Below are 20,876 nucleotides of genomic sequence, written 5' to 3'. Positions count from 1 at the left end.
ACTAGAGCACTCATTTACAGGATGTATTTATTACACTGTAAAAAGTCCATTGAATTTGTAAGCCATTTACCCCATATGTACACTGGCTGTACTCCCACCCCAACCTTGGGTTTCTCTCAGTACAGCATACACTGGGTTGGAGTTGACGTTGACGCCTGTGTCCCTCCCAGTCACCAGTGGGATTTCTGAGATTGGTATTACTGAGAATTTAGCCAACTAAGAGAGGAGGAAGAACTGAGATGCAGTGCTTGCCAGGCAGCCAGCTCTGCTCTGGACATGAGGGGATGGAAGAGCAGGACATCCTTGCTGCAAGACAAAAGGAATGATGACTATCAGCTGCAGGAGACCCCAGGTGGAAAAGGAGGTGGGCTCCCGACAACCAGAAAAATGCATAAAAGGTGCAATCTTCGCAGGAACTTCCAAAAGAAAGTTGCTCCTTAGCACAGCAGACTTGCTGGGCATCTGCCAGCAGGTGCCACTGATCCCAGTATCTTCTCTGACTGAAGAGGAGGGGACAACTCTGGGCCAACGAAGCAAGTGGTAGACAATGCAGCACTGCTGTGCAACCCAGGGGGAGTAGCTCCCCAAGTGCTGCTGGAGAGATGGCCATGATGCTCTGCTCTGACATGACAGGGCTGTGCATTTCCTCCTAATCTGATTAACTAGGCAGAGCCTCCTGAATTTGCTCTGCCCACCAGACAGCCTTTACATAGGAGGAGAGGAAGAAGGCAGCACTGTGCCTACCAGGATCTCCTGCTCCCTAACTGGTCAGGGAATTATTGCAATCCACATTGCAGAAGGAAAGCATATGGCTACAGCATACAAGAAGCCCTGCATAGCAAGCTGGAAACTACACTGTGAGCAATCCTCTAGGCAAAATTTTCAACCTGCTGAGCCCAGGCATACCCACAGCCCAAATAAAGCAGTGCGGCCAGAAGCAGGGGCAGGAAAGTTAAGAAACAGCTGGGGAATTGTCCAGGGATTGAACTGAACAATGTGAGAGGCAGTCCTATACTGTTGCCCCTCGCCGGTGTTAAATCAATGCATTTTCCCTTTTCACCAGATGACACATTGGCAGCTTGGTCCCAGGCTGCTGAGTGTGGGTGTTGCCTGGCCCCTGAGATCGTGAAGGCAGGAAGGAGCTTGGTCAGTGGAACTGGATACCAAGAAGGGAGCGGTCAGGAATTTCTAGGCAGTTGCCACTGGAAAGGAACAAATGTGATGTGCTCTGGGGGCTTGCTGCAGCTACCTTCTGTGCAGGTTAGCATCATCTTCTAAAACAAACATGCTCGCTATCAGAGAACATTTGGCCAGCATCCTCTGCCAGAGCCTCCTCAGCAGACAGTTCTCAGATACCTTCAAGCTAATTGACTTCAGAGGTTGTCATGGGGTCAGTGGGCCGTGGAGTAGCTAAGAGAGGAACAGGAGATGTGGCTTCTATTAGAGCTGGGTTGAGGATGATTGGAAGAGTCATAGGTGGGACCCCAACCTGCAGGGGAGAGGCAAGAGGCTGCAGGATAAGTGGTGGCTGTGCTGTTGTGGGAGGTATGTCTGTAACGGGGCTTGTCTTCGTTGGCGCTGATACTGTGAAAGAAGAAGAGGAAGAGTTGCTGACAGTGGGAGATGCAGGTGCAGAAGCTCTCTCAGACTCTGGAAGAAAGAAGAGAAAAATACATTCTTATATAGGCCTGGACAAAGTCAACTTCAGCCTTAAGTTAATCTAGACTAAGGATCAGTTTCAGGGACCTTTTCAGACTTCTTTTTTCCCCAGACTTTCCCCTTCTACATGCCTTCATAAGGGGCCTTGAGGAGCAGATGTCAAACACAGCATTCTGCCTTTGCCTCTATCCACAAAAATCTCAACAAGGTGGTCATAACCAAACCATTTGGAAACACAGTGGGTTCCACAACACAGAACAGCTGGTCAAAGCAAGGAAAAGCAGATCTATGCTTTCCACATTCGGGGAAGATACTTCCAGAAAAAAGAAAATGGGACTTACCACTAGCACTCGGTTCAGAAGGCTTCTCCGATGGAGCTGGGTGGGTGACTGGTCTCACATCCCCCACAGGAGAAGGGGGCAGGGCAGATGCTATTGACTTCTGAGGATGCTGCTCCATTGGTATGCTGGGGACAGGATCTAGGAAAACAAACAAACAGTGAGACACTACACCAGTTTACTCTCTCCTTTCGTCCACCCTCAGTTTGCTGTCCTCATGCCAAGCTCTCATATCTTCCTGAATGTATCATCAGTAACATCCAGGCACTATGGCAGCTGGGTACAGCAATGTCCAAGCACTAGGCCCAAAGCCCATTTTTTAAAAATATTTCTCGTTCCCTTGTACCTTGGATGACTGTTTGTTTGAAGAGCTCATCTCGCAACCTAGGTAAGAAGCAGTCAATCCGCTCCCAGGTGATCTCCCAAAGATCAGAGTATCCTGTCCGTGAGTCTGCGCTGTGGAATATCCCAGCCGTGTCCATTACAAGCAGCATATTCTTCAGAGACTCTGGAATGGCCTCCAGCTGTAATCAGAAACACTCCTCAGCACAGAGAGATGGGACACACAGCAATGAACAAAGACTCAAAAAAAGCTGATGGGCTGCATTGGAAACAGAGACTAAAGGGACATACTGTGGAACAAATGGGTTTGCAAGAGTTAAATTAAAAAAAAAAAAACAAAACAGCAAACAAAGTGTAAAGGGTTAAAATTCATGAATGATTGTTCAAAACACTGCAGCACTTTCAGCACCTTACCAGTAAATCACTGGAACCAGCATGCATGTATTTGTCCATGAAGTCAAGGATTGTCAGCCACAAAGCAGCAAAAGTGGTCAGTGAGAGCAGCGGGGAGAGATGCTGTAGGAACACCTGAAAAAGAGCACAACCATTGTCAACAAGCAGTATCAAGGCTGCTGTTCATGGCTTGGTAAGCCAATCTTACAAATCTGGAATGACCCCTCCCAGTGACAGGCTAGAAGGCCAGAGGATGCCAGAGGAATCCATTCTTCTAAGCTGCTTATACAGAAGAGTGAATCTTGTCTCTCTTGCCTGAGGTCACTTAAGTTTTAATCAGCAACTCCTGCAGTCCTTCAGGCCCAGGCTTGTGACAAGCATCACTTCACCTCTAGAATAAACTGTCTTTAATTAATGTTGAATGATATACTTTTCTCCACTGTTTGTAAACACCTTCCTGACAACTTTTCTGAATCCAAAATCACGGAGACATCTCTGGAATGAAGGCTCATCCCAGCAGCAGGTGGTGGTGGAAAGGCTAAACACTGAAGACAGTCATACTAGCAAACTGACACCTCTCCAAATCAGAGATGCTGAGAAGCAAACAATGTTGTTCTCTTGATGCACATGTTCTCTCCTGAGCTTTCAGACAGCGGAAGCACACTCACCTTGGAAAGCAGTGTTGAGGCTCTCATCCTAGTTTCTTCCATTCCACCAACATCAGCTGGGCTGATGTTCTCAAGGAGCTTCGTTAGCAGAGGGAACAGCACCTGTTGGATTGATATTTCTTTGTGAAAATCTCATCCAGTCCTTTTCATCTAACCACCTTAAAGGAAGAAGCTGGCTTTTGGAACTAATTTCTAGACAAAGAGCATGAGGGAAGCAGTGAGAAATTGAACGTGTGGATTGATTTCCAAGAGGCTCTGTCAGAAGCCTAAGCAGAGAGGAATATTTCACAGATATAAAGTAGGGAAATGCCTATGTATTATGGTGAGCAGACTATTCAACAAGACAGTATTATGCCTCCTACAAAGGGTTTTGCTCTTCATGACTGCTATCATACCTGCATGCCCAGCCCAACCAGGAGGTTACCTTATTGAAGCACGACTCCCACTCTAAGGCATCTAAGGCCTGCAGGTCATGTACGAGGAGAGCCCGCTGCAAGTAGGTGAGTGCCTGCATCCGTACCTGGCGTCGGGCATCACAGCATAGCCAAGCAATACCTGCAAAAGAGGGGTTCAGTGCAGAGCCCACAGAGAAAGTGTCACATTCCATCTCACCCAGCCTAGGTAGAGAAAGCTAATGAAGACCAAACACACTGAGGAGAAGGAACAAAATAAGAAGTATCATACCTTTTCTAGGTCACAGATTGGGAATCTACTGTCACAACCAGAAGTAAGCTGGTAGCTAAGTCATGCTAAAGATACCTTTCTGGATCTGACCCCATTTTGTTTTCCCATTTACACAGCAGACCCTAAAAACCAACCTCTACCTGCTATCTGCAGTTAGCCCTTGGCTCCTCCACTTTCCTGAGGGCTGATGTTGTATCGAAAGTTTCTCTGCTCACTTCTCATCACAAGGGGATGACTTTACCTTGTAACAAAGGACACCAGCAATTCGACCACAGTGTTCGGGAATCTGCTTCGATTTTCCTCCCTGAAGTCTCTAGATGGCGTTGCTCCTCTGCCCAGGAGCTGTAGATGGAAGCTGCTCGTGTGTGCAAGGTGTGCATGAGATCCAGGAGCTGCAAGTCAAGCATCACATTAAGTAACACAATTCTTGAATCAAACCTTGTCTCTGCTCCTTCCCAAGCCAATGCTAAGAGGATCCCAGCTGCTATGAGATAGTTTCAGGCCCAGTTATCTGTGCAATCCCTAAGCATTCAACTACTGGGTATCCTCCACAAGATTACTGTCAATCAGTAGTCATATACATTTCCTCATTGAGGGAGTGGCATTCCAAAGTTCCCAGGAGAAAGAATGGATCCTTGGCCTGCACAGAGCATTTGCAATACATGTTGCCCTGCCTAACTTAAGGAGAAAAACAGTGACTCAGCTACACTGCCTACAGACAACTCTGTCTCCTTGCAACTTAGTTTTTTAAAGCAACATGAAATGTGCAAAAACTCTCCAATGGCACATGACAGCATCCTAATAACTTTAGTACTGAACTGTGGCCCAAAAGACTAGTGCTAAGTCAGCATCTTCACATTTTTGAAAACCAAGATAGAGAGAAATAACCCCTGCATCCCAGCCCTCTGTACTTGAAAACCTTGTGTCCCAGCCCACCAGGTTCTCCGCTCTCCATAAGCTCACATGCTCTGTCAGACTCTCCACTAATCCCACATGAACTTCTTGTCTCCAAACTCCTTTGATCCACATTCATTGTATCTTCTGCAGTGACTAATTGCCAGACACCTACCCTCTGGCTTTTCTCTCTCACTGCAGAACCACACTCTGCTACCAGCCCTAACCTTCACCATTCAGTGGTCACTAGTCCAGGATACAACCTCCCCTCATCCCATGAAGATTCCCAGTGATTCCCTAGCAAGGTCCCTAGTGTGGGAAAGGAGAGGAGGAAATCCTTGCTATACTTACGTCCTGACTAACCTGTAAAGATACAGTGTGGTAGCTGGCAGGGATGCTCTCATCCTCGTCCTCATCACTGTGTGTGTGGGCCTGGTGCTGGCTCAAAACTCGTGATCGCCGAGTGGAGCTCTCCTTTGGCTTTTTTTTTAACCGACTGGATTTACTATCATGTCTATGGCTTTTCCCCCTTTTCTCCTGGGACTTAGAGCCTAAAAAGGTAAAGGCAGCAACATACAATATGCACACTCCATCACAAAATGTTTTCAGCCTTTCAACACATGCAGCAGCCACTTTCTGACATCCCCAGTGGATGGTTCTACTCATTTTAAGAAGTACCCCAGCACCCTTCAGAAATAGCCTTCTGCATCAACAGGACACCAACACTTGCTGATGCTGCTACCTTCACATTAGGTGCTATTGTCTTGTGTCACAGTAACAGGGACTTTTCTCATAGCAGAAGATTATCTAAGCGCTGGGGACTCATTCCCCAACAGTACTTCACACATCCCTTCATGCTGCTGGGCACTCTCAAGCCTGATCCCAGCTGTCAAATCAAAGGCCACCTTACCTCCATTCAAGCTTGCCTCCACAAAAATGCGGATGGTTTTGACACAAAGCTCAAAGTTCTCAGGTGTCACATGGGCAGCATCTCGCACAATGAAGGACAAGGACTCTACACACTTCATGAGAGACTTTGTGTCATGTGGACCCAAATCCAGCCCCACAGTCAGGCTGTACTGGTTGACAAGAGGAGAAGGCCCCAGCCTGTTGAGCCCAGCACTGGGTTTAGAGGTGTCGATGTCATCTTTCCCCACCTGCAGGGCACAGCAAGAGGATAGCAGGAGGGAGTAGTGTAACAAACTGCAGCGCATGCACGTGCTGAAAGAACCTTTCTTCTGAAACAATTCCCCTTACTTCAACATTCGCCTCCTACCTTTCTGCTCTCCATCTGCATCTTCTCCACATCTTCCCTTTACACTGTCAGATCATCTTAGCTATCTCTTCTACAGCCTTATTCTTTATCTCGCTACCACACCCTCTTCCAAAAACTAGGATTGGTTTTTGACACCAGAAGCCCCTTGGTTACTCACCACTAGCCAGCCACTGTTCATCATATCCACATCTGTCACCGAGCGGTGCATCTTGCCTGGTTTCCCATGGTCTGTGTACACCTCCGAATCAGACGTGTAGCCACGGTCTAGGCTCATGTCACTTGGATGATAGGAGGAGACCTCACTGTCTGACTGAGCACCTTCAAGACAAAAGGCACAGGTTTTAGAGAGTGAACTTGGAAGAGTAGCTATGAATAAGGGAGAAGCAATCCAGATCAGCATTATCTAAGAACCACCGATGGGCCCTGGAAGAATCTGAGCCAGGCCTTTCCTCCTGGGAAAGGAAGAACAACTGTAACTGAAGTATGCACAGGAGATAGCAGGAAACACAGATCTTGGCATTTATTCCTGGTATGTACATTTGTTTTTCCCCTTCAGAAGGAAGGGAATTTCCATCCTCTGCTAAGTCACTTATCAACTGACCATGGATTTAAAAGGGCAAATTCCAACAACTTGATCCCAGGGGAAGAATCATATGTACCACATGTTTTAGAACCGTTGCAGGTGCTAGGTTCAGCCAAGGCAACTCCTAAAGCACAATGCAGAATATAGGACTTGTGTGGCCATTGAGGTCCCTCATGCAACTCCACATTAATACTGGTAAAGTGTTTCTTGTTCACAGCAGTTTACTTCATGCATATTCCACATCTATCCAATCTACCTTCCCTGAACTTCAAGATAACCTTGTATTTCACATGTCCCAACCTCAGAAACCCTTGCAAAGGCCAAATTTAAGGCACCGTGATAAAGTTACCTTGAACAAAAATTGTGGGTTTTTTCCCCTATCATTCAACATTATCTAGAAATCCACCAGCATCTAGAGTTGCTGTGAACACAGTGCACCAAAGGTTTTCAGGAGGTAAAGAGAAATAATGTTGCGATCTATAGGATGCCATAGTCAAGTAGTTAGTTCAAGCAGTAAAGACAGGAGCAGTAAAAAAAGAGCTGGGAGAAAAAAAATCTTGTATTTGCTCCAGAAGGCAAAGGCCACAAGCTGTTTACCATAAAGCATCAGGACCCAGAGAAAAGCAGAGAGGAGAACAGCCTTTTAGGAAAGTCCTTTCTTTAATTTTTTTTCTCTTTTCTTTTTTTTTTTTTTTTTTTTCCTGTAGAAGTCTGAAGATGTCAGCCTCAAATACACTGCCAGCTGGCTAAAGCAGAACACAGTTTGCTGGAAAGACCATCTATTAATACAGTCAAGAGAAGTGGCAAACAGAGGGTCGGTCTTACAGGAATTGCTCGGGCACTCTGAAAACCACCTGATTTGGAAATATTAGTTTAAAGAACTACTTCCTTTAAAAATCCTTAAAATGAGGACACAAACCTCTAAAAGAGGAAACAGCTGGGTTTACATTACACACCTGGATGAGAGATTAAAGGCTATATTACCCATGGCACCAGACCACAACCACCAGAATATACTCCATGGGGCAGTGCAAAGACCTACAGCTGCTGCAACTGGTATCAATTTTCCTCCCCACTGCTCCCCCAGGGAGCACCTGAACTGCTGCCCAGAGTACGAAGAGATGGCAGAGTAGAGCCAGGGACAGACCATAGGGTAGGAGTGAACAGCAGGTGCTGGTCTTTAATCTTGATAATGTAGTTTAATATCAGCTTTGTTTTCTTGCAGTTCCCTCTGCTAATTGAAAAGCTTGGGGAAGCAGCTGCTTATCTGGCAGGCGGGCATCAGATTTCCTAGCAAAAGCTGGCCTATCTTACCTGTGTCGTTATCTGCCCTTGCTGTAACCTGCAGGGCTGCAGGTGGCTTTACCCCAGACCCAATACACTCCAGGAGGGTGAAGAGCGTGTACCAGTCATCCCCAGAATGAATGTTGGCAGCATTGGTCTTCAGCAGTTCATGGAGGCCATAGGCAACCTCATGGCTAACTCTGGACAACACATTTGGCTTCATCATGAGCAGGATACGTAATGAGAGGAGAACCTAGCCACAGAAAGAGACAGCAGGAATAACAGATCCTATTATATACACTCCCTTGTCCAGCAAAGTCCTCCTTCCTTACTTAGGGCTACTTACAACTGCTGCTTGTTGTTACCTGTAGCACACACAGGCTAAATGTGGGTCCATCCCACAGTAATTGCTTTCCTATGTTGCCAGATGTAGCCAAAAAAACCCCAACACAACAGCAACAGACTTCCCCTTACCTGTGCACTGATTTCTTCCCGACGAAGGAGCCGAATCGCCAGCCTCAGCAGCCCCACCACTGCCCTCTCCACTAAGAAGCAGAACTCCATTGCATTGACACAGAGGTGATAGAGGTGGTCTCGAACAGTTTGCCAGACACAGGTCACACGGTCCCTAGCCACAACAAGGAGGAGGGAAAGGGTAGGATGAAAGGAGATGAGACCAGCAGGATGCAGCTACTTCCCCCTTCCACCCTGAATGCTCCATACAACCTCACAACCTGGTATTTCATAACTTCAAAGAAAAACTCCAGCAGAGAGATATAAGAACAGGCACATAGAAACAACAAAACTGTCAAGTATCTTATTTACTTAATTACTCACAAATCAACTAGGTGGGTGAATTCTCCCTCCAGTGTTTAGTTTATATTCTCCAGATCTCATGATATCAAAGCAATAATGCATGGGTGAATAGTCGCTATGTTTGCATATGCTAGAACAGAATTGCTAAGCCCTGAAATTATAGCCACATGCTGCTTCAGCTGGCAAACGAAGCACATAAGGAGCTCATTCCCTAGATCCAGTCAGCAGCTGCAGTAAAGCAGAAACATATACAGCGAATATAAATGTATTTCAAGGTCATACCTATTTTCTAGTACAATTCTCAGAAGCATCTCCAAGCAGAAGGCAGCATCCTCTTCATCGTATGTCTCCTCATCGGGAGTCACAGAGATTAGAGCCTAGAAAAGACAACTAATGTTTGTGACTTGCAGCCCTTCAAACAGGGGCACCAACAGAATGCTCTCAGTCTGGGCAAAGCAGCACCCCAGTGTCTGCCGAAATTGTGCACAGTCCATCAAAAATACATTGGAAGTCAGGGGCTAATCTAAATATATATATATATACATATATATACATATATATATATATATATAAATTACATATAATATTATATATATATATATAAATATATAAAATTATATATTTTTTTAAATGTAAAGATGTAATTCAAACTTAAAGAATGTTAAACTCTGATGAAATGTCTCAGATGGGGAGGCTTTCTGGCAGCCAGCAGCTTCTTATTACGCGTATTTGAAGCACAGAAAAGACAGGCATACCTAGAAGTGACTATCCACAAGCCAACAACTTGCATATAAGGGAAGAGTTCCTGACATAAGAGAACTAAGAGCAAAATCTTCCTCCAGAACTGAGGTGGCACATGACATTTTCGAACAGTTTCTGTTACCAAAAGACTCTTACAATGTTTTTCACAATTTACTGTCTTTCTCTGCTACTAAACAAATGTGTAAGTTCTGTGCAGGCAGCCAACATAACAGACAAACTAATGGCTGGTTTCAAATCCCAAATAGGCTTAAGACATCCTCTGAGGGTAGAGGAGCTAGATGAGTATACAACACATATGCATGCTCACTCAGCAGACTTGTCCCATCACCCATCCTGTCCCCTGCCCAGTATCTTTCTCACCTTCATCAGCTCCTGGAGAGATTCGAGTTGGAGGAATTTACTTTCTGTGATCAATTTCTCAGGATCACATTGCTGGGAAAGACAGAAAAGAGAAAGATATATCCAGAAGGCGGGGAAGGCATACAAACAGATCCCCCACAAAACACCACATGCTGCTGCAGCTGCTGCAGTAGGTACTGAGAGAGGTTTCAACACAGCAACCTGGAGGAAAACTCCTGAAAGCTAGTTCAATCCTTTAACATCAATTATCCTCCAACAGCGCTAGACGGATTTTATCAGGTAACTCCTTGCCTTTTAAAAAGGAACATCTGCCCACAGACTGCTTTGTCTTGGAAAAGATTAGTCATTTGAGAGTTAATAAATTTGTGCTTAATTATAGCATAGTGATGCCAAGGGCAGATCCCAGTTTCTTGTGCAAAACCATCTCTATTTTCAAGTATTACTACGTCTGTACATCATATCCTATAAGACCCTATAGCTGGCAATGCAGACTCACTCATCTTTTCTTTATTATGTTTCCCAAGTCCTCAGGGAGCCTGGAATACTGCCTAGAAACATCCATGTTTATGCTTCTGTTACCTGTTATCCACATAATACTGTCACCACAAACAAAAGCAGGTTCTTTCACAGCCTGTATTTTACCTTTATGCACTCCAGAGCCGCTCGCTTTGCTTCCTGTGTCTCAGTAGATGGCCCTCTCATGCCAGATTGCTCCGTCCCACTGAGGGTGAGCCAACTAACAAAACTCAGCACTGTAGATTCACCACTGCAAATTAGAAGACATCAGCATCAGTAAGAAAACATTAAAGAAGAAAAAGAAATGGTATACTATTTTCCAGGACTAAGGAGGATAAAAAAGACTGCCTGAGCTACCTGCTCCACTCACCGGTTAGACGGTGTCTCCTCACGCTGCAGATAGATTTTACCATTGGGATCCACAAAGTCTTCAACCTGGAAGACAGACCAGAACAAGTATATATTCAGTTTTCTACTTCTCTGTAGCCTGCTTTTGCCCCTACAACGATTCACTTAATGATGAAATACCACACCCAAGCACCTGCCCGAGCCAACCAAACCCAGCTCTTCACCCCTCTACCCATAGAGTCACACCTCTCCACCATCTGGCAATACTAATATACCGTACTCTAATACCTCATGCACTCTCTCTTCTGCACAATATTCAAAATTTGTTCAAATAAAATGAATGGTGGAATTTCTCAAATACAACAAAAACAAAAATAAGAAAAAAAAAAAAAAAAAATGCTGTGAAACAAGATGAGCCTGCATGTTACTTGAACATTACACTTTTTGATAGCTTTCTAGATCTGTACACACTTCACCAAATCCAGGCCTTCTTTGCAAGGGAACTCTCCACCACTCTGAACTGATTCTATGAAAGGCCAGCTTCCCACTCCCTGAGTCTTCAGCTACCCGTGAGCTGGCTGTGATTACCTCTACCATGGCCTTGGGCAGCAGTTCTGCTCGGAAAAGCTGCAGGAGGGCCTCCATGATGTTTTTCCAGCCCTCCCGCAGAATGTCACCATGGCGATGGGCCAAGTGAAACACAGTCTTTGCTGCAATATGGGCCTTGGGATTACTTCCAAAAACAGTCGGCAGGTTCTCAATAGACTAAAGGAAAGAAAAGGGGCAGCAGTCAGCAAGACTTGTTTCTTTCCCAACAGAAATCATAGCAGACTGATCAGAATTGACTACAGAAAAGGCAGCAATTCTTTGCACAATGCTGTGGACAACTAACTCAGCTCATATTTGCTTGACACAGAAACAAAGACAAGGTGGCTTTCCAGAGCAAGCTAAATCACTGAGACACTTAGACCTAAGCTCTCCACTACAGAACACTTTGAAAGTGCTCACTGCAAAATTACAAATAACACTAACTTATTGTGCTATGAGAACTCACTCCAGAATCAAAGCTTCAAAATAAGGTATCACTGCCCCTCTGGCTGCAACCATTACTGTTTGAGATGGAAACTATGGCCAAAACCATTCTGGACATGTAAAGGTGCTCTGAACACCAGTTAACAGCGAGCTAATCACCTCCATATTCTTTTCTATTCCTCTTCTTTTAAACAAAGTGGCTATGCATAGCAATTGCAGTGCTCAGTGGGGACACCTGATCACCAGTGTGAGCTAGCTTGGGAAGTGGCAGAGGGACCTGGAGAAGTGGGCCCATGAAAACCTAACAAGGTTCAATAAGGCCAAGTGAAAAGTGCTGCACTTGGGTTGGGGCAACCCCAGGTATTTATACAAACTGGGAAAAGATCTCCTGGAGAACAGCCCTGCAGAGAAGGACCTGCGGGTCCTGGTAGACGAGAAGCTGGACATGAGCCAGTAGTGTGCGCTTGCAGCCCAGAAGGTCAACTGTGTTCTGGGCTGCATTAAAAAAGAGGTGGCCAGCAGGGAGAGGAAGGTGATTGTCCCCCTCTACTCAGCTCTTGTGAGGCCTCATCTGGAGTACTGTATCGAGGACTGGGGCTCCAAGTACAGGAAGGACATGGAGCTCTTGGAGCGAGTCCAGAGGAGGGCCACTAAGATGATCAGGGGGCTGGAACACCTCTCCTGTGAAGAAAGGTTGAGGGAACTGGGCTTGTTTAGCTTGGAGAAGAGAAGGCTCCAGGGAGACCTTGTTGTGGCCTTCCAGTACTTGAAGGGTGCATATAAACAGGAAGGGGAACAGCTGTTTACAAGGACAGATAGTGATAGGACAAGGGGGAATGGTTTTAAACTGAGTCAGGGGAGGTTTAGGTTAGATATTAGGAGGAAGTTTTTTTTTCACACAGAGGGTGGTGACACACTGGAACAGGTTGCCCAAGGAGGTTGTGGATGCCCCATCCCTGGAGGCATTTGAGGCCAGGCTGGATGTGGCTCTGGTCTGCAAAAGGCATAGTTGCTTAATTTTCACAGACCTAAGACTGCTCTAGATTCTAGTCTCACAACTAGATGGGATGCAGCTGGCAATAGCTGGTGCCTCTGAGGGCTTAGTCTAGTTGCTTCTACTGTGTAAACCTGTGTCAAACAGTTGTTTCACAGCAGACATTCCTTTCCTCGTGTAATCTGCTGACAGTCTCAAAATCTGCGATGCCTGGAGAGGATTAAGTATTTCATCTTTACTGTAGTGAGATGTGCAGGAAAAGGGAATCAAAAGCAACTCCACTGCTTGAGTGTTGAGGGTTTTGCTTTCTGTTTATTGTCTTTTAATAATCAAGCTGGTGCTCCTTCATTGCTACCAATGCAGGATGTGAGCAATATAAAAAACATCCACTTCAGATAATTCTGCTTTTCCGTACAGTTTTGGAACAGCCAAACTCCATTAACTGGACTAATTTGCAGGACTGTTCTCTTTCCACCATCCCTTTGAAAGATTTCAGAAATCATCTGTTTGGGCCATTTTACACGCATAGTTTCACTCTCTAGAGATCTTGTTCCAGCCCCACTCCTTTTTGTGCGTATGTGTGCGCAATTCGGCAAAACTCTGTTCTGCTCACTGTGGGTCTTGTACAGGTTCCAAGAACAATGTTGTAGACTTCTTTATATGTTTGACCTTAGAAAGGAATTGTTGAAATCTCCCTAGCACCTTCTGCCATATACTACCTACCAAAAATCTCAGGGGAAAAAAGTTAGGCAGATGATGTTCCACACAAAAAGATCTGGGCAAAAAAGATTAAATCAATCATTGTACCTTGGACTGTATCAGAAATAGTGCTTAAGTTCTTGCTAAAGGTGAAACAAACTGCTGATGTTATTTCCTGATCCCAATGAACGATTGAAAACATGTTTTTCTAACCACTTCATGCTGCACGGATGCAGAGCCCCTACACTTACAGAGAACCGATCACAAAACAGTCCCTCTTGGCACTGCATATGCCCTATAACCAAATATTTAATAACTGAAATGCATAAACTCACTTGGGAGTATGGATGATCACTGTCTTTACACGGAGATCTAAGCTTCCTCATATGAAATAGGTGGAATAAGCAGTTTTATATGAACTGCTACTTGTGAGTATGTAGGAAATACACTTATTTGGACTTGTGCAACAGAACTCCTACTTTCCCACACAGTTTTTCATTGCCTTCACCAGAAAACTCGGGACAGGGGCTGATAATTACCTACAGATACTGGTATAACTAAAATAAACCAACTATACTACTTAACAAAAGAAGAGAGCTCCAACATACTAAAAAACATACTTCTTTCCCCTCCTTGCAAACCTACCTCGCTGCTGAGGGCTGTAAACTTGCAGAGAGAAATTATGAGATTGTCAAATACATCACTGAGGCCATAGTGAGCAGAAATCATTGCACATTTCCTAGGGGAAGAAGAACACAGAAAACACTGTAATAACTTGGCAGAGAGGTCTCTGTACAAGACAGCAAATCAGACTGCCTCTTCGTTGACATTTTAGACCTTCCTCTCTACCAACTCGTAACAAATGCTCGTGTATAGAGTCCATTATCCATCATATAATCAAAATCATCTTTCAGTCTTGGACCGCTGATATTTGTCTGTGATTATGCCAGGATCACTTCCAAGAATCAAGTCCAAACAGACAAACTACTTGCAGCTGAGCCAATATGCCAAATTTCATGTCTTGACATAAGAAGTTGCTGACATTAAACCTTCAACTAAACCTGCTGTTTCCAAGAGACGGTGGCTACAGTAGCATATTAACAGAGCTTTAAAACTACACTTAAGGCATGGCTTGGTCTGCATTCAAGCACAACCAGGGTTTTTTTCAATGCAGCATCTCAAAGATAACAACATCACTGATCAGAAACAGGAAAAAGGTAAAAAAAAAAAAAAAAAAAAAAAAAAAAAAAAGCAAAAACAAAAAAGCAAAAACAAAAACAAACAAAAAAACCCAAGCAAACAAAAACCAGAAAGAAACAAACAATTTCTATCCCATCCAGCCACAGCAATGGGCTCATATACACAAGTTCATGAAAGGTTTTCTTGATATCCCAGGACTTTGTCAGCATCACTATGCAAGGTAGTAGTATTTTCCCTTCACTTTTAAGCAGTACAGCTGTGTCAGCAAGTCTTCTAAATGTAACTATGCCGGAATTTAAAAATACATACCCCAAAGCACTCAAATTTACTGCAACACACCAGTCAAACCAAGTGGCCAGTTGCACTAAGAAAGGCCAAGATGAGGCGAATCAACATTAACAAAAGAACAAATCCAGGAGAGCATAGGCCACAATTAAAAAATAATAATAATAATAAAAAAAAGCTCTTCAATTGCTAGGAAAAGTAACAGCTGGTATTCATTGTGACCTCTTCAGCAGACAGACAAGATAATAATCAAACTAAGATTTCTGGGTTTCACAAATGTTAAGACCTACCTGAAACCAGAGATAGCCTTCTGGATGATTGTTTCTTCTAAGCTCTTGTCAAAAACATAAGAAAGTGCTGCAATGGTTGGCCCCCATGTCATGGTGAAGAGATCATGGTCATAGCTTCCAGGGGGCACATGGAGAAATATTCCCTCATCAGTGGCACCACGATGCAGCAGGACATTCCAGATATAGTTTTCCTTCACCAGGCCCGTCTGTTCCTCTGGCATCACTATCTCATCATTTCTACAAGGGAGGAAGGCAGAAAGATTGAATTTTTCATTCTGAGCCAAACATAACATTTACACAGTACCTTTCATTACATGGTCCCAAAGTTAATTGATATCTACTCTGGAGTGATTTTACCAGTTCCTGCAACATTCTCTTTTCTAAAGCCTGCTTGCTTCCTTTGCCCCTCTCCAATACCTTGGATATAAAGTGTGGTAGCTCTCAGGAACTCTGGGTCACTACAGTGTTTAGTATGGAAGAAGCAGCTACCTCCTGCAGGTGGAAAATGCAACATATTCTGTAGTTAAATGTTGGAAAACTTCTGACAGCATGCTAGTGTAGCTTCACATTCCCCACCTCTCATCCACTCGGAGCACTATGCATATCTCATTGCTCTCAAATAAATAAAAAATTTGTTATACCACAGCAGTCAAATAGTATGAGCAACTTTGTATAGGAATAAGAATATTCAAATTATGTCAAAATTAAATATCAGAAAGCCAACAAATTCAAAACAAAGCAAGAAATCAAATGTGTAATGGGTGACTCATACCCAGGGTACTACAGCTCCCTACTCTAACTTGATTAAAACTATGCAATAATAAAACAATTATGATTAATGCCAAGTAGTACTTGAAATCTTGGGTTAAAATACATACTCCCTAAACTTGGGTAACATTGCACAAGAGATAATTCTCTCCAAATGACCAAGTAATTGAGGATAGTCTCAAATCTAGTCAAAATATTAGACTAGGCAATCCAAAAAACAGAGGTCAATCTATAGAAATAAAAAAAATAATGTACTTCAGTTGCCAAAGAAGCAATTTTCATGTGCTAACGGTACCTATAAAAGAAATACCTTGGTTTACGCATAGGAAATAAGCTCTTCTCAGTTTCAGGTAGCTGTGTTATTTTGACAAGAGCAATCATTACTGAGATTACACAGGAAAATGTGTTAGTAGTCAGTAGCATACTTTTTTTTCCAAACAAATCCTTTTTTTGTTAGTATTAACAGAAGCAAGTGAATGAGTTTTACTTGGAAGGTCTCAGGAAATTCTCTACTCAAAAGTGAAATGCTAAGATCCTGAAGAGATCATGTATTATTCCATACAGATTATAGTCTAATTTATTTTCCTAATAATACCCCTCAATTTCAGCTATGACAGTACGATAATCTCTTTGGTGTGGAGCAGTAGCCATTGATTTAGGCATTGATCACAATGGAAAAGCTGAGTTATTTGGTGAAGGAAGGATAGAAGCAGACTGGAACAAAGTCAGAATCTCACTGAAAAATATGACAATATTCTCAGGATACTACTAAAACAACATTAACAACACTCTCAGGAAAAAGAGGTCAATCAAAACCAGAACTCTATTTGATTGAAAGACTGAGTCAATTCAAACAATTTCTAGATAGTTGGTACAGGCAGCATCCCCATCTTCCTGGATAAGGCTCAAAAGAGAGGCCCAACATAAGTACCCTGTCCTGCTTCCAGCATGTCATTGCCTGCAACTGCAGATTGAAACCAGCTGAGAGTCAAGAGTTATATCCTGTCTCCTCAGAGACATAATCCTCTCAGCTTCAAATTTGCAGTGTCTGGATTTACTGATAGGGTAGATTTCTGAGTTATTACTAAAACCCCCCCTCAGAGTTACTTCGTGCCCAAAAAGGCTTCAGCCACCAGGAATTCTCTTCAAACACTGGTCAGAATGCCAAGAGCTTCAGGGATGGCAGAAGAGATTGGGTGTACAAAGTAGACTCATATGAAAAGCTGAAAAGCTTTTGAAATGAAATATGCTACTAAGACCCGGACAGTTATGTCAAGGCAACAGTACTGTCCTGGGGATGAACTGCTATCTCTGGCACTGCACAAATGTTCTGAAGAAATCTAAATGCCTGGCCTGGAGGACAGAGGCTTCTTAGTTTAAAATTTCTCATCTGTTGCTCAGCCATTATTATGCATGTTGAAAGAAGTTGCGTATTTTTTAACATTAGCTTAAGTGCTGTGGATTAAAATACCATGGTGAGAATCCAAAGATACAAGTCTATTGTAGACTTGCTTGTTACTCCAGTCCCACATGGAACTGGAAGGTGGTTTGAAGCAAATATGATCAGTGAGCCTCTCTCTGTGGTCACTGAAGATCTCACAGACCAAATAACTCCAAATAACGTTTTATCGCATACAAGGAGATGTCAGGTTGATTCTTACTTGATGGCATGGTACATGTCTTCCAGCATGTCTTGTTCAAAGTCCTTGCCTCCATTCACACCTTTCAGGTTTTTCCGAAACTCCTGGGGAAAAAAAAAAAACCAACACTGATGTAACTCTCCTAGTATCTCCAGATTGAACTGCTTGGCTTCATTCAGTACTCCACTTGCTTTCTATAGGACCAGAAGGAGATTTTCCTGCATTCTTCAAGATGCATCCTCAAAGTTCAAAGACAAAATGCTATTCTTAGCAGCATGGCAGTGCACAGCAGCTCCTGCCTCTACTCACCCTACTCTGAAAGAACAAAGATAACAGAACACATGCTTAGCTGAAGCTGGACATCAGTGACAGGTCTGTATTGCACACTGACAGTCATAGGACTTGAACTCTCTCAAAGCCCTGACTGTCGAGCTGTTGAAAAGTTCAGTGATCTTCTCATTCTTACTCTGTCTTAGTTTACCATTTTTTCAGGCACAGAAGCCTCTTGACTAACTTGCCAATCTGTCTTGCTAAGCACAAAGTCCTGTCCCACAGGACTGTCCCTTACCTCTAGCTCTCCTCTCCAATCATACTCAACCTCAGTGCTGTCCACCAGCTTACTGCATACATGAGCCATGAATACCAGGGGAAATAAACAAACAAAAAAACCTCTGAGAATGCCAGATATTTCTCTGCTAACAAAACAAGAGTAGACAGGTGCCTATGCTGCTAGCACTCACCTCCAGAGTCATTGGGACATTCTGCTTGCGGACATTATGGTTGTGCTGGTCAGTGTTCAGCATAATAACTGCATAGGCCAGGGCAAAGCAGGCATCACTATTAGCAAATGGGGATCCATTTGATTTCTGAAAGGCAAATACAGGCACAAGTCAGTTCTACAGTAACAGGGATATAACAGTGATCAAAATAACCATTTTTCTATCCACAGCACTAAATAATCTCTTGGACAAACTAAAAAATAAAAATAAAAAAATAAAAAATCAGGCTATGGTTATAGTTTTCAAAAAACAAAATGGAAATGCATGTACAACTGTTACCTCCTACAAAATAACAGCTACTATCTGCAGCACACAGTAAGCTTATATATCAGGCACTGGAATGGGCTACCCAGGGAGGTGGTGGAGCCACTGACCCTGGAGGTGTTCAAGGAACGTTTGGATTTTGTGTTGAGGGACATGGTTTAGTGAGTACTGTTGGTGATAAGTGGATGGTTGGACTGGATGACCTTGAAGGTCTTTTTCCAACTTTGGTGATTCTATATAGGCAGTCTGATTTGTCAGGTCCATCAAGGCAGATGCAAAAGAAACAGTGTTTGAGCTTTCTACCCAGCAAGTACACACCCTCCAATGCTCTGTGAAGGCTTCCAACAGTCTCTGGATTACAGGTGCCTCCCCTGGTAATCGGAAGGCCTCTAAATAAAGTCGTAAAGCTTCATCTAGTCTTAAACCTTGGAAGCTGAAAGTCCTGCAACAAGAATGAAATGCAGTGAGAAAATGAAATGGGACAGTAAAGACAGGATAGACTTACTGACTACAGTCTTGTTTGGTTCAACATCAGAATGGCAGATTTCACTGAAAATAGATAGTAAAGGAGGATGAAGAACAAAGAAAAATACCGTGAGCAGGCAAAATACAGCAAAGAACCACTAATAATTACAGAAATTCTGAATTATCTTGGTAGTCTTCACAAAGAATGGCCCTACTGAAAACAATTTGAGTGTCATACTATCATAAGCATCTCAGGTGTTAGCCATATATGAGAGATGTACAGAATTAAGGCATGCTAGTACACAGAGAACCAAGCAATATAGATCCCATGCCTCCAGGAACTACTGTTGTACTACATTTTAATTTATCACTGAACTCAACTTTCACTCCTTCATGATTAAAGAGATACATAAAGATACTCACCCAACAAAGCTTTCCAGTAAATCTATGTTCTTACGATCACTCACAAACTCCCCAATCATCTTCTTGTCCAAGCGAGGATTCTCCCGTAGCCATCTGGCCACCTCATTATTGTTGATGGGAGTGGCAAGAAGGTTCTTCTCCTGCAGGAACTGTATCCCTTTCTTTGGCTTTTGGTTGAACTGCTCTGTTCCAGTTATCAGGAGCTGAAGAAAACATTCTGACAATTACAGCCTTGAAATGCATTTCTTACTTTAGATTGTTCTTAGCATTTGAAGCAAAAGCATTAAGTAGAAAACAGATTAACCTTAGCATGATCAAGTTTATCACACTGTGTGAGTGGGAAAGGCTAACCAGGGACAGAAGATCTGTATTCATCACAAGAACTCAGCATCAAGTCATACTCAACAGACTAAATATGAAAAGCTTAGAAGTTTCACTGAGCAATTTGCTCTGCTACTCCAAATGACTCACCTACTCCAGTACATAAACAGTGCAGAGAAAGGACCTTAGCAAACATATGGGCAAGATCAGCTCTCTCCAGCTACATTGGAAGCACTAGACCATGCTCTTGTCCGTCCCCTTTGGCTCCAGGCTCTCACATTCTACCTCACTGCATGGCACGTAACAAGAGTCCTCAGTTTTTAATCAATGCGAGAAAGAAGTGCTACAAAAGCATAAGCACTAGACAACATTCTGCATGAGACGTGCTTTCAAGAACCATGCTGATGCTCTAGCATGGCAAGGCTACCTGGAGGCTGGAAAGAGTGAGTACATTTTTAGTTCAGAAGGGAATAAACCGGACAGTACCACAGTCAGTGTAATAGAACACCGGACTGAGAAAGGGTTAACTGAATTTTCTGTTGGTGTTCAGAAAAACCAAAAGCACAAATAACCGTATGAACTTTACTAAGGCACTAGAATAAATGTCAGTTCCATGTTAGCGCCTATCACGATCAAACTGCTAGTGATGACCTAGTGAACTAAACTCATGACCATCATGATTACTAGCTCCCCTGGGTTCTCAATAACTGAGAAGCCACCAAATTTTCTGATTCCTGCCTGTGAGCACGCCTGTGTGAACATCTTCAAACATCAGTGAAACACGTAACTCCTG

At 43.5% G+C, this 20,876-nt stretch overlaps 1 protein-coding gene across 4 annotated transcripts in view; it reads right to left on the bottom strand.

Annotated features, from left to right (window-relative positions):
* Positions 1–10: 10 nt before the first annotated feature.
* Positions 11–20,876, bottom strand: part of GBF1 (golgi brefeldin A resistant guanine nucleotide exchange factor 1) — a 97,660-nt gene continuing 76,794 nt past the window's right edge. For 3 of the 4 annotated variants that reach the window (XM_031602088.2, XM_090145105.1, XM_090145106.1), the window contains 23 exons: positions 19,763–19,965; positions 19,193–19,316; positions 18,572–18,697; positions 17,853–17,935; positions 15,424–15,660; positions 14,294–14,387; positions 11,512–11,688; positions 10,946–11,010; positions 10,702–10,825; positions 10,060–10,131; positions 9,220–9,314; positions 8,596–8,749; positions 8,152–8,374; positions 6,412–6,572; positions 5,889–6,135; positions 5,330–5,529; positions 4,326–4,476; positions 3,825–3,955; positions 3,401–3,502; positions 2,754–2,867; positions 2,344–2,521; positions 2,001–2,138; positions 11–1,650 (listed from right to left, as the gene is read on the bottom strand). In XM_031602088.2, coding sequence (XP_031457948.2) covers positions 1,364–1,650; positions 2,001–2,138; positions 2,344–2,521; positions 2,754–2,867; positions 3,401–3,502; positions 3,825–3,955; positions 4,326–4,476; positions 5,330–5,529; positions 5,889–6,135; positions 6,412–6,572; positions 8,152–8,374; positions 8,596–8,749; positions 9,220–9,314; positions 10,060–10,131; positions 10,702–10,825; positions 10,946–11,010; positions 11,512–11,688; positions 14,294–14,387; positions 15,424–15,660; positions 17,853–17,935; positions 18,572–18,697; positions 19,193–19,316; positions 19,763–19,965 — 3,486 coding nt within the window. In that variant the 3' untranslated portion in view covers positions 11–1,363. The remainder of the gene's footprint in view (positions 1,651–2,000; positions 2,139–2,343; positions 2,522–2,753; positions 2,868–3,400; positions 3,503–3,824; positions 3,956–4,325; positions 4,477–5,329; positions 5,530–5,888; positions 6,136–6,411; positions 6,573–8,151; positions 8,375–8,595; positions 8,750–9,219; positions 9,315–10,059; positions 10,132–10,701; positions 10,826–10,945; positions 11,011–11,511; positions 11,689–14,293; positions 14,388–15,423; positions 15,661–17,852; positions 17,936–18,571; positions 18,698–19,192; positions 19,317–19,762; positions 19,966–20,876) is intronic. The other variant, XM_031602089.2, reaches the window with a different exon arrangement.

The sequence above is a fragment of the Phasianus colchicus genome, chromosome 8 (assembly GCF_987193195.1).
Source record: "Phasianus colchicus chromosome 8, bPhaCol1.hap1.1, whole genome shotgun sequence".
Classification (NCBI taxonomy): Eukaryota; Metazoa; Chordata; class Aves; order Galliformes; family Phasianidae; genus Phasianus; species Phasianus colchicus.
Note: the sequence above shows the minus strand (reverse complement) of the source record. Positions and strands in the feature narration are given on the sequence as shown.